Consider the following 12,936-nt stretch of genomic DNA (forward strand, 5'->3'; position numbering starts at 1 on the left):
ATGCACTCTTTGTCCTTGTCGCTGGTCAGCGTAAAGGGTCGCAAGCTTCCAAATCCACCCTTGCGCGGTGGATCAAGGAACCAATTCTTCACACCTACCGTTCTGCTGGGCTTCCGATTCCATCAGGACTGAAGGCCCATTCTACCAGAGCCGTGGGTGCGTCCTGGGCATTACGGCACCAGGCTACGGCTCAGCAGGTGTGCCAGGCGGCTACCTGGTCGAGTCTGCACACTTTTACCAAGCATTATCAGGTGCATACCTACGCTTCGACGGATGCCGGCCTAGGTAGACAAGTCCTGCAGGCGGCGGTGGCCCACCTGTAGGAAAAGGCCGCTTGACGGCCCTATCACGAGGTATTCCTTTACCCACCCAGGGACTGCTTTTGGACGTCCCAATTGTCTGGGTCTCCCAATTAGGAGCGACAAAGAAGAAGGGAATTTTGTTTACTTACCGTAAATTCCTTTTCTTCTAGCTCCAATTGGGAGACCCAGCACCCGCCCTGTTTTCTTAGGGAGTTTGTTTTTTCGGGTGCACATGTTGTTCATGTTGAACAGTTCAGTTCTCCGATGTTGTTCCTCGGATTGAATTTGTCTTTAAAACAGTTATTGGCTTTCCTCCTTCTTGCTTTTGTACTAAAACTGAGGAACCCGTGATCCCACGGGGGGGTGTATAGCCAGAAGGGGAGGGGCCTTACACTTTTAAGTGTAATACTTTGTGTGGCCTCCGGAGGCAGTAGCTATACACCCAATTGTCTGGGTCTCCCAATTGGAGCTAGAAGAAAAGGAATTTACGGTAAGTAAACAAAATTCCCTTCTTTTAATATAGTTCTTTTATTTTAAATACTGCTTCTATGGAGGAGGTTGGGTGCTCAATGCTTCCATCATTTACTGTTTGAATATTTTTGATCGTGACTAATCAGCATTCACACCTTCAGGGGTTCTAGAAGACCTTAAAATTACGATAGATTAGGATCACCTGTTTTTTGGTTTTTTTTTTTGTTGTGTTTTTTTTTTTAATAAGTATCATAAAATTAAAAAAAAATGGACTTTTTTTTTTTTTTTTTTTAATACACTCCCTTTATATTAAATATATATTACAGCCTAGTTACCATTAATCGTGCACGTATTCCCTAGGGTAAATCTGTTTTGAGTGGCGGCCTTGATGCTTTGGAGTTTATTGGAAAAAAGACAATGAATGTACTGGCGGAGAGCGACCCAGGATTTAAGAAAACGAAGACTCTTATGCAGAAGACGGCTTCTCTATCTCAGGTAATCACACGAGAGTTTTCGAAATGTGTGATGATGCTTTACTGTCTTTCATCGGTGATTGAGCATATACTGTATCTGATGGATCTTAAGGGGTCTGCTTTATGCAAACCCTCACCATGTGCCTCATTACGTTACGGTGAACATAGAGGAACATTTCTTATCTTTTTGCTCCAGTTTTATCTACAGCTATGAGTTACATACATTTGATTGTGTGGAATCAGCATCTATTAAAAAAACCAAAATGCTCTATAAATAATAATAATAATAATATGTATTGTTTTCATATAATTTGTGTTATTAAAGGTAACATCATTCCATTTTTGCAAAAGAGTTTATCGTGTGCCGGAGTTTGTCATTATTAGAACTATGGTTAGTGGCCAGTGTGAAAATTTAGCTTTTTTAATTTTGGTGATATGAAAAATTGAATTACATTGATATATTATTTATTTTAAATTATTTATTTATTTTAATACACAATATAAAAACCTGATTTAAACACTACGTCATTTCTCTTTAAAGACCTGCAAATCTGCTGTTAGACATCAACTGAATGGTGTGTACTGTACCGCTCGGCTGCCTGCCGAGCCGCTCGGATCCGTGCTCGTTTCTGGCGGGTGGCTCGAGCTCCTCCCGGACCCAGGGGGGGTCACGTCGCTCTGAAAGGGGATGCTGGCGCTACGTGAGGGGTGGTGTTTGGTGGAGAGGTCCACGGCCGGTGCCGCGGTTGTTTGGGGATTAAGTTTGTGACGCCACCCACGGGTTTTGGTGAATGGATGGACACCACCGCTGCCATTGACTAGGCTCCCGGGGACGGTGTTGCGCAGCTTGGTGTTGACCCCTCCGTGGGTAGGGGGGTGATGGTCCCGGGGGCCCGAGGGAGGTGCTGAGGCGGGAAAATGGATGCTTGCTAGCGTGTCGGTACGGAGCGGCGCGGTGCGCGGCCCGAAGGCACTGTTGTACTCACTATTACAGACACGCTGGAGTCTCTGGTAAACCAAACAAGATAGTGGATGGCGCCCGCAGCCGGCTGCGCTTTTCCCCTTTTCAGGTTGGTGGTTTCCGCCTTTCTCCTGCACCTCACTTTTTGTAGAAATGATGACTCCTATGCCTGAGCAACAGTAGTCCGCTCCCCAGCCTTGTGTGTGCCGGTAGCGCCCGTTTGCCCGCAGACACTGGCCCGTGGGATCTTGATGCCTGGGCGGTGGCTTTCTATCCCTATGGTTGGGCTGTTATCTTCAGTCGGGTCATAGGTGGGAAAGGACCTAAAGTCCAGTCCTCAATCAGTGGATTCGACTCGGTCCAGTGGTTTCTGGGCCTCGTACTGGGTCTGAGTACCCCTCCTGGTGCTCCGGTTTCCAATCGGTTCCCCGGTTCGGTACCGGCGGGCCACTACCCGGTCCCGGTCCCTTACGGTTCCACCGGCTGTAATCCCAGCTCCTGCAGGCGGCCACCACCGTCTGCCTCCTTGCCACGGTACCAGGGCTACGACCCCGGCACCAGTCAGTGTTGACGCTGCAGACCTGACGCCTCAGGCCTGCTGCACTTGAACTTGACTCCACTCCAAACTGACCAAACTCAACTCACTAACAGTTTCCTGTCTCAGGCTCTCTGGACTCCTAGGTGGGCGTGGCAAACCGCCTGGCCCCGCCCCCCTGGTGTGACCATTGAACACTGAGAGAGGTGACAAGGGTTTTGTAGGTTGGCTGCTGTCACCTTATTAGGGGGGAAGGTGTTTGTGTAAGGGCCTACCTGTGACTACCTGGCTAGTCCAGGGCGTCACATGTACCACATTTTGTACCCATTTCTTGTCAGTGAATACAGTCCGCTGAGAGATTGCACAGCCCTGGAGAAAGATGATAAATACTTCATGTTTTTTCGTTTGTGTAGATGCTGAGGGAAGCCAAAGAAAAAGAGAAGAGGAGACTTGCAGAGCAGTTGTCAGATGAGAGGACGGCACACTATGGCATGTTGTTTGACGAGTACCAGGGACTGTCCCATCTGGAAGCTTTGGAAATACTCTCCAATGAAAGTGAGACTAAGGTGATAAATAGGGGAGATTGGGCTAATTACAGCTGACATCACTGCCTTTATTATATAATATACGCTAATTTTATTCCTTTTAGGCCACGTGCACACGTTGAGTATTTGGTGAGGGATTTTTTACCTCAGTCTTTGTAGCCAAAACGAGGAGTGGCTGATAAATGCAGCAGTGGTGCCCGTGTATCTATTATTAAATTTCCTCTAATTGTTCCACTCCTGGTTTTGGCTACAAATCCTGAGGTAAAAACCTCACCAAATACTCAACGTGTGCACGTGGCCTTAATGATTTTTTTTATTATCTGTGTCAATCACTGCAGGTCCAGTCTTATTTATCCTCCCTGGAAGATGAAAAATTAGAAACCTTAAAAGCAGATCTTATTGCAATTAAGGATATATTCCTTCTGAAGGAATTTGACAGTGAAGAAGAAGGCAATGGTAAAGGTAATTATATGGGAATATCATCTTAAGACACATGCATGTCCAAATCACTATATTATAAGGTCTTAGAATAGGGCAGGTGTAGAAACGGTGTGCACATTAGCAGCTGTATCACTGTAAGCACATCCAGTTGCCGAGGGTATGGTGTTAACTAGTGATGAGCGAGCACTACCATGCTCAGGTTCTCGAGGCTCGTAACAAGCAGTTGGAGGCTTGGATGGGTGCAACTCAAGCACCCAAGTAAAATGGAAGTCAATGGGGAACTCGAGCATTTTTCTAGAAAATTTCCCGTAAAAATGCTCAAGTAAACCATTGGCTTCCATTATACTCTGAGGCTTGACTCAAGTATCAATCAGAGCATTAACTTCTCTTAATGAGTACCAAGCATGGTCGTGCTCGCTCATTACTAGTGTTAACCGCGCAACCAAATTATCACAAACTAAGACAAGTGGCAAAGTCTGTGATTTTTAAGCTTGGGACAGCAACTTTAGAAAGTAGTGCGAATAGAGGACATGGTCTACAAGAAGACGCAATATAAGACAGATTCTTAACTGGAATAGGTAAAAATGCTGCAAATTTTGCCACGAAATATATATATAAAAATTCAATATTTTTTCCATATACGTTTTTACCCCAATACAGGACCGATCCAGATCGTTTGTCATGGCTGTCTTCTACTATGCACAATATTGCCCATCACAGTGATGTGCTATAGAATCGCTCTTTCCAGATATCAGTTTCAGGCCATGTGCGCACTAGAAAGTGCCTTTTTCTTAAGGAAAATCCGGACCCTCTCAAAGAATCACTCATCCGCAGTAAAAAAAACACACCAAAACCGCATGAAATCCGCATGCGGTTTTGCCGCGGAATTATCGCGGATTTGCCGAAGATTTTCTGCAGGTCGGTACCTGCGGATTTTTACCATTATCTATGGCAAAAACTGCAGGTACCTGCGGAAAAGAAGTGACATGCTCATTAATTCTGCAGCGGAAAATCCGCGGGTATAAAAAAAACCGCAGTGTGCACACTTCATTTTTTAAAACCCATAGGATTTGCTGGGGAATGACTGCAGAAATGTTAGACACATTTTCTGCAGCAAATCCGCGGTAAATCCGCAGCATGCGCACATAGCCTTAGGCGGGCTTTGCACGTTGCGACATCGCAAGCCGATGCTGCGATGTCGCACGCGATAGTCCCCGCCCCCGTCGCAGGTACGATATCGTGTGATAGCTGGCGTAGCGAAAATTATCGCTACGCCAGCTTCACATGCACTCACCTGCCCTGCGACCGTCGCTCTGGCCGGCGACCCTCCTCCTTCCTAAGGGGGCGGGTCGTGTGGCGTCATAGCGACGTCACACGGCAGGCGCCCAATAGCGGCGGAGGGGTGGAGATGAGCAGGATGTAAACATCCCGCCCACCTCCTTCCTTCCGCATATCCTACGGAAGCCGCGGTGACGCCGGTAGGAGATGTTCCTCACTCCTGCGACTTCACACACAGCGATGTGTGCTGCTGCAGGAGCGAGGAACAACATCGGACCGTCGCGTCAGCGTAATTATGGATTACACCGACGCTGCACCGATGATACGATTACGACGATTTTGCGCTCGTTAATCGTATCATCTAGGCTTTACACACTACGATGTCGCATGCGATGCCGGATGTGTGTCACTTTCAATTTGACCCCACAGACATCGCACCTGCGATGTCTTAGTGTGCAAAGCCCGCCTTAGACATCATGTGCAACCTTAGCTTTGAGACTGGCAGCACTCACTCCGTATTTGCATGAGCAGGTATTGAAGGGCAAAAATGCAACAACAAAAATTACAACAGTTGCAATAAACTAAATAGGTTTGGAAAAAAAATGTAGCATTTTTTTCTTAAATCATGGCAAAAAGCCACTAGGTTTACTCCAATGAATAAATCACTAGGTTTCTCCACACGGCGTGGTCAAGTCATATTTTGATGCTATGTGAAATAAAAAAACTGACCAGCACATCCTAACAGACAAATGTGAACAGATGCAAACTGTAAATACAAGAAGCTAAAAAAATAGCTGCACTCTGTAGCACTTACGCATGCAAACATTATATAAGGGAATTATGGACCTGCATTACTGCTATTTAAAAATAAAAAAATTGAGACACTCGGTGCAAAAAGTGGCTGGTTTATGAAAGCCCATCAGCCAGCGACAAGGTGTATCTGTTTGCTGGGTCCCTGTCATGATATGTATCTATCCAGGCTGAAAACCTACAATTTTATGGGCAGACAGGAACCTGCTAAATTGAAAATCTAAAGCTGGTGGGAGGAGTGCTCAATCAGAAGGAATGAACTACAATGTGAAATTAAAAAAAAAAAAAAGTGACCTACATATCCTAACAGATAAATGTGAACAGGTGCAAACCATAAATACAATAAACTAAAACTAAAAAATAGCTGCACTCTGTAGCGCTAAAGGATGCAAACATTAAATAATGGAATTATTTCATATTGTAGTTCATTCCTTCTGACTGAGCACTCCTCCCACCAGTTTTAGTCAGTTTTCAATTTAGTCGGTTCCTGTCTGCCCATAAAATTGTAGACTTTCAGCCCGGATAGAGGCACTTCTTGATAGGGACCCAGCAAAGAGATACGCCTTAACGCTGGCTGCTGGGCTCTCGTAAACTGGCCACTTTATACACTCATCTCAATTTCTTTTATTTTCAGTAGCCGTAATGCAGGTCCATAATTCCCTTAGTTAATGTTTCCATGTTTTAGTTGTACAGAGTGCAGCTGTCTAAGTTTTCCTGCTATTCTTGGAGCAATAAAATCATTTCACTGTATTGCCTGTCAATACAAGTTCCATTTCTGCACAGTTTTGGAATCTGACTTTTCTGCACTGACTCTGCACAGGAGCAGCATATACAGTGCCATAAATCCAATCCCATTGTAGAGGAAGATGATGGCTTGTTAATATAGCTTTATTAGTTTTCGTTACGGTAAAAATATCTACAGGTGCTGCTTCTCTCTGATCGTGTTATGCATCAAATGAACATTTTAGCAATTATTTACAGCAGTGTATTCCCTTTATTGTTCTGTGCAGGAGAAGAGACTGAAGAGTTCACTCGCATGCTTACTGAACTACTGTTTGAACTTCATGTTGCTGCTACCCCTGACAAACTCAATAAGGTATTTCCTACCCTATAGGATTTTAAAGAGCAACAACCAGCCGGATTTTCATATATAAAGTAAAGCCAGTGCTATATTAACGCTAGGATGCTGAATGTAAGCATAGCTTTTGTTCTGAGATTGGATGTTTTATAAGGCTATGTGCCCACAGGAGTTTGCACCTGCGGATATATCCGCAGATGCGTCCGCAAGTTTCCTGCAGCAGCTCCGGGAATCAATACATAGCTGCGGGATTCCAGCGAAATAGCTGCAGAAAACCTGCGGACATTCATGCGGCTTACCTGCGGAAGTCCCGGCCTCTATCTCCATAGTGGAGGAGCGGGAATTCCGCAGGTATTTCTGCAGGAATAATTGACATGCAGTTATGGGCGGCTGTGGGACATCCGCAGCATGTTCCGCAGCCGCACATACCGCAGCATGGACACGGCACTCCCCATGTCCCATAGGATAACATTTGGAGTGTCTGTACTTGCTAAAACCTGCAGATTTATCTACAAAATCCAGATAAATCCGCAGGTTTTTCGCAGCAAAATTCGCAGGTACAGAGTCCCGTAGGCACATAGCCTTACAGGATAATGTGCAAGTAGAGATCCAGCAATCTGCAGCATGTCAATTGTTGGTGAATTTTTGCTCCCTTCTACCCATTGACTTCATTAAGAAAAACGGATTGCACAAAAACACATGCGTTTTTTTGTGTGTGCATTTTTCTGCTAGAATGTGCAGATTTGATGCAGAAAACGTCTGCACCAAATACTCAGCATGAGCACATAGCCTTAAGGTACCAGTATACACTGAAAGTGAACTACTTTTTTTGTATATGTGTGTATATATATGTGTGTGTGTATATATGTATGTATGTATGTATGTATGTATGTATATATATATATATATATATATATATATACATACATACATACATACATACATACATACATACATACACACATACATACATACATACATACACACATATATATATATGTTGCACTTTATTGGATAAAAATATTTCTATTTGAAGAATACATTTGTTGGGTCTTTCAATTTTTATAGGATTTTAGAGAGTGTGAGACCACTCTTACTCAACGAAGCGGAATAGCCGTGCTAGTTTTTGATTTGTTTTTTTTACCTTCCCTATTCTTGGTCATACTTTACTTCTAAAATCCCAGAAATCCCATTAATAAAAAAAAGTATTGACTTAATGCTGCTCAGTCAGTAAGTGGTGGGCACAGAAGAAAAACTTTCCTACAAAAGCAAGCTGTCAAAACTAAGGGATACTTTGCACGCTGAGACATCGCTAGCGATGCCGAGCACGATAGTCCCCGCCCCCGTCGCACATGCCATATCTTGTGGTACCTGCCGTAGCGAACATTATCGCTACGGCAGCTTCACACGCACTTACCTGCCCTGCGACGTCGCTCTGGCCGGCGACCCGCCTCCTTCCTAAGGGGGCGGGTCATGCGGTGTCGCAGCGACATCACACGGTAGGCGGCCAATAGAAGCTGAGGGGCGGAGATGAGCGGGACGTAAACATCCCGCCCACCTTCTTCCTTCCACATTGCCGGTGGAGGCAGGTAAGGAGATGTTCCTCGCTCCTGCGGCTTCACACACAGCGATGTGTGCTGCCGCAGGACCGACGAACAACATCGTATCTCCTATTGGTGCGACATTATGAAAATGACAGACGCTACATAGATCACCGATTTACGATGCTTTTGCGATCGTTTATCGGCGCATCTAGGATTTACATGTTGCGACGTCGTTACCGGCGCCGGATGTGCGTCACTTTCGATTTAACCCCAACGATATCGCAGTAGCGATGTCGCAATGTGCAAAGTACCCCTAAAGCTACATCAGCTTCTGACAACCGGAAGTTACCTGGTTAAATGAAAGGTATTGCATTGCATGGTGGCACATATAGCAAGCTTATCCATGTGGTGCCTTTTGATTATTCAGGTCAGGACACTTTTATGTCAGTTATAAGACGACAAACCTTTACCGTTAGCATATACTGTGTTTCTCCAACAATAAGACCTGGTCTTATATTATGTTTTGCGCCAAAAAGTGCGCTAGGAATTATTTTCGAGGTAGGGCATATTCTTGGGTAAACACGGGTTGGGAGTTAGTTGACCCCCCTCCGCCCCCCAAAGAAAAGGCAGAACCCCCTCCCCCAGGAGAATAATACCAATTCCCGGATATCTGCATCACTCTCAGGTCCTCCTCAGGATAAAAAGAGGAAAGTGCCAATAAATGAGGGATCAACCAGACCAAATGTCAGTGGAAAATCAAACAAAAGTTTATCTCAGGTCCTCCTGGAATCCACAGTGGGCGCTCCCAGCAGTGTGCTTGCAGTGGAATGCATCAATGTGTTCCACTGCAGGTCCTCAATGCGTTCCACCTCAGGTCATTGCATTCCACCATGTCCCGGTCAGGATCTGGTGAGTATGATTTCGGTCTCTGTCTTACCTCTTTTGGGGTTGTCTGCTTTCTTTAATGAAGAGCTTGAACTTTTTTAGATGCATGAACACTTCAGTATTGAACCGCAAATAAAGCTTATTTTTAGGCCTTACTCCGAAAAGGCCAAAAACTCCTGCTAGGGCTTATTTTTGGGGTAGGGCTTATTTTCAGGAAAACACTGTATGTTACTTGAAATTTTGAGAAGGGTTTTCATTGCTGTCTTCCTTACATATAACATATTTAGGCTATGAAGAAGGCTCATGACTGGCTGTCAGCAGAGAGCCTGTACGCAGAAGACCAACCCAAACAACTGGCCATGAATACTCAGGAGGTGCCAGAAGTTGTGCAGGATAATCCTACTGAGGAGGGAGAAGAAAACAAATCTGAGGTTAAGAAACAACTCGGTTCTGAAGTAAGTTTATTATATATCGTACTTGGTTTTATTTTCTTCAGTGAAATAGAAGGAATCTAGATGGATGAGGACTCTAGAGAGTAAAGATCATTTCAGTCCTCTTAGGTTTCGCTAAGACTTAAGCCTGCTTGACATGAGTCAATCTATCGTGCGATAGCACGAACGATCGTACCCGCCCCCGTCATTTTTGCGTCACGGGCAAATCGCTGCCCGTGGCGCACACACTCGTTTAACCCCCGTCACACGCACTTACCTTCCGAACGACCTCGTTGTGGGCAACGAACGTCCACTTCCTGAAGTGGGAGGGACGTTCGGCGTCACAGCGACGTCACACGGCAGCTGGCCAATAGAAGCGGAGGGGCGGAGATGAGCGGGATGTAAACATCACGCCCACCTCCTTCCTTCCATAAGTCGGCGGGTGCCGTGGGACGCAGGTACGCTGTGTTCATCGTTCCCGTGGTGTCACACGGAGCAACGTGTGATGCCTCGGAAACGATGAACAACCTTCACCCATGAAAATAAACGATATTATGAAAGTTAACGACGAGTACACGACTCACGATTTGTGAGCGATACTGCGCTATGACGGATGTCCGTCACGAAAACCGTGACCCCCCCAACGACATTGCACGATATATCGTCTCGTGTAAAGCCCGCATTACTCATTGATGGCCTACCCGTAGGATAGTTCATTAGCATTTGATTGATTTGATTTAAATCATGCGCCTCTATCTCTAGCATGGCCCCCTCACAAAGACTGCCATGATCAACGTCGGTCTTCATGAATTTAGCCATAATTCATGTCTTCAAAGGAACCTTAGTGGAGTAGATACACATGGCACTTCTGGAGGATGGTGCACAAGTAGGTTGCAAAACTGTCTTCAAGTAAATATAGAAAACTTGGGACTCCTATGGTGATTATGTTGAAATTTTATTTAGAAGAATTTTCAAACCAGAAAAGACACAGACATTTTGGTCTGACAAGACCTTCATCAATATATAGTGCAGGTGCCGGGACTGGTGTCTACAGAGACGAAAGATTCAAATGGTGCAGCAGACAGTGCTGTGGTGTCCCCTGTACCTTGATTAAGGTCTTGTCAGACCGAACGTCTGTGTTTTTTCTGGTTTGGAAAAATTCTTCTAAATGAAATTTCAACATAATCACTATAGGAGTGCCAAGTTTTCTATATTTGTTCAAAGGAAACTTGTCAGGTAAAAATTGCTATTAACCTGCAGATATGGGGTTAATCTCCAGGTTAATGGCATGCTGAAGCTACACTGAGAGCCCCGCAGCCTGGATGAAATGATAGCTGGCTTCGCATTATAGCTAGCTGTCAGTCAGTCCCGGGGCCGCTGCAACACAAGTAATGGCTCACCTAAGCCGAGAGCATTGACACAAGTCGCGCAGGTGCCATCCCGATGACTGAAAGCCTGAGGCTTCCGGGAGTTCATCAGCAGCAGAGCTCTTTTGTACCGGCGCCAGGCAGCTTCAGACACTATTAACCAGCAAATTATGTCCATAACTGCAGGTCAAGAGCATATTTTTAACTGACAGGTTCCCTTTAATAGGCTTATCATTTTGCATTCTGTATTATCCTTTTATCACTATATAACCCAGTAATGACCTAAACTTTGTTATGTAGAATTAAGGGAGACCAGTGCTTATTACAAAATCTTAAAATTGAGAACTAATTTTAACGTTCTTATTTTTATTGTCTCACTATCCAAGTCCACTTGGAGGACTGTGTGTACATAATCTTTTATTACAAGTGTTTTTATTTCCTTGATATCTGGAAGTATCCTTGAGTAAGTGGAATAAATTTCACTGTGATTTACCTATACATGATTTTGTTTGATATTCTCTCTTGAAAGAAAAAATTGAGAACTAATTTTAATTTCATTATATTCTAAAAATAATACTGGTTTATTACTTATAACATTTAGGATATATACATGAGGTCTGTGGAAAATCTGGCTGAAATTACCGCTCGCTGCATTGAGCAACTGCATAAAGTGGCGGAGCTCATACTGCATGGACAAGATATAGAAAAACCAGTGAAAGACCAAGCCGTTGTGTTAGCCAAGTAAGTCCTAGAAATGTGGTACAGCCGCCAATATACTGTATATATTATGGTAACATGGCATTTAGTCAAATCTTTAATAGGTGTCAGACTGCCACTTTAGGCGCAAATGATGTAGCTACATGTTCATCAAGGGTCAAAACTATATCACTACCATGCAATAATTGGGTAAGAACTCTGGACCTCAGTTATCAAACTTGTATGATTTACAATATAAAATTGTTGTGTTACGGTTAGCTAGAAAAATCCTATAATACTTTTGTCATTTTTATGCATAAAAGTATTTACATCAATCAAACCTAAAAGATAAACTGTATTCTTATCCAGAACAACCAATAAGACCTCAGGTTTCATCTCTTAAACAGCTCGGGGAAAAATGAAAGCTGCACTGTGGTTGCCATGCGCAATAGAGACTGTTTGTTTTTATTGTTTGCTGTTTTAACACCTTTATGATGAATGATGGACATAGCACATCATGAGCAGGTGTCAATTCCGAAACCGTGACGTGCTATGTCCGTCATGGCTTTAAATTGTCACTGTGTGAAAACAAACCGTGACCGCTCCGTGCCGACAGCGGTCACTGACATCTGAGCGGCACAGTCAGAGATTGGGGGGACCCATTTCAGCGGTCGCTGCCACTGTAAGTGGTCAGTCAATCTGACTGACCATCTGAGCTCCTGCAGTAACAGCCAAAGGTGGTGCACATTCCACCTCTGTCTGATTAACCCTCTAGATTCTGTGACTGAGAGTGATCACTGCATTTAGAAGGTTATCAGAGGGAGTGCGCTCCCTCTCTCACCCCCATCGGCAGCCGCATGATGAAATCTTGAGGAGCCGATGATTGTCTTGGCAGTCGAATATCAAACAATGACCACCGGGTGTGCCAGGTATGGTGGTCTGTTAGACCCATGTATTTGACAAATCTCATGTATTGCAATTCATGTCCATTGCAATGCATGAGCCCAGTGATCCAAAGAATTTAAAGTCTCATAGCAGGACTAAGTAGAAAAATTGCAATCATTAAAAAATCTAATATATAAAGCTGAGTGTATGTATGTAGAGGTGGAGAGAGATAGA

At 44.3% G+C, this 12,936-nt stretch overlaps 1 protein-coding gene across 4 annotated transcripts in view; it reads left to right on the forward strand.

Moving 5' to 3' along the window:
- Positions 1 to 12,936, forward strand: part of FAM114A1 (family with sequence similarity 114 member A1) — an 85,715-nt gene that overhangs the window by 55,977 nt on the left and 16,802 nt on the right. For 3 of the 4 annotated variants that reach the window (XM_075346965.1, XM_075346964.1, XM_075346962.1), the window contains exons 6-11: positions 1,134 to 1,268; positions 3,156 to 3,308; positions 3,626 to 3,749; positions 6,827 to 6,912; positions 9,611 to 9,778; positions 11,723 to 11,862. In XM_075346965.1, the coding sequence (XP_075203080.1) occupies positions 1,134 to 1,268; positions 3,156 to 3,308; positions 3,626 to 3,749; positions 6,827 to 6,912; positions 9,611 to 9,778; positions 11,723 to 11,862 (806 nt within the window). The remainder of the gene's footprint in view (positions 1 to 1,133; positions 1,269 to 3,155; positions 3,309 to 3,625; positions 3,750 to 6,826; positions 6,913 to 9,610; positions 9,779 to 11,722; positions 11,863 to 12,936) is intronic. The other variant, XM_075346963.1, reaches the window with a different exon arrangement.

Source organism: Anomaloglossus baeobatrachus, chromosome 1 (assembly GCF_048569485.1).
Source record: "Anomaloglossus baeobatrachus isolate aAnoBae1 chromosome 1, aAnoBae1.hap1, whole genome shotgun sequence".
Taxonomy (NCBI): domain Eukaryota; kingdom Metazoa; phylum Chordata; class Amphibia; order Anura; family Aromobatidae; genus Anomaloglossus; species Anomaloglossus baeobatrachus.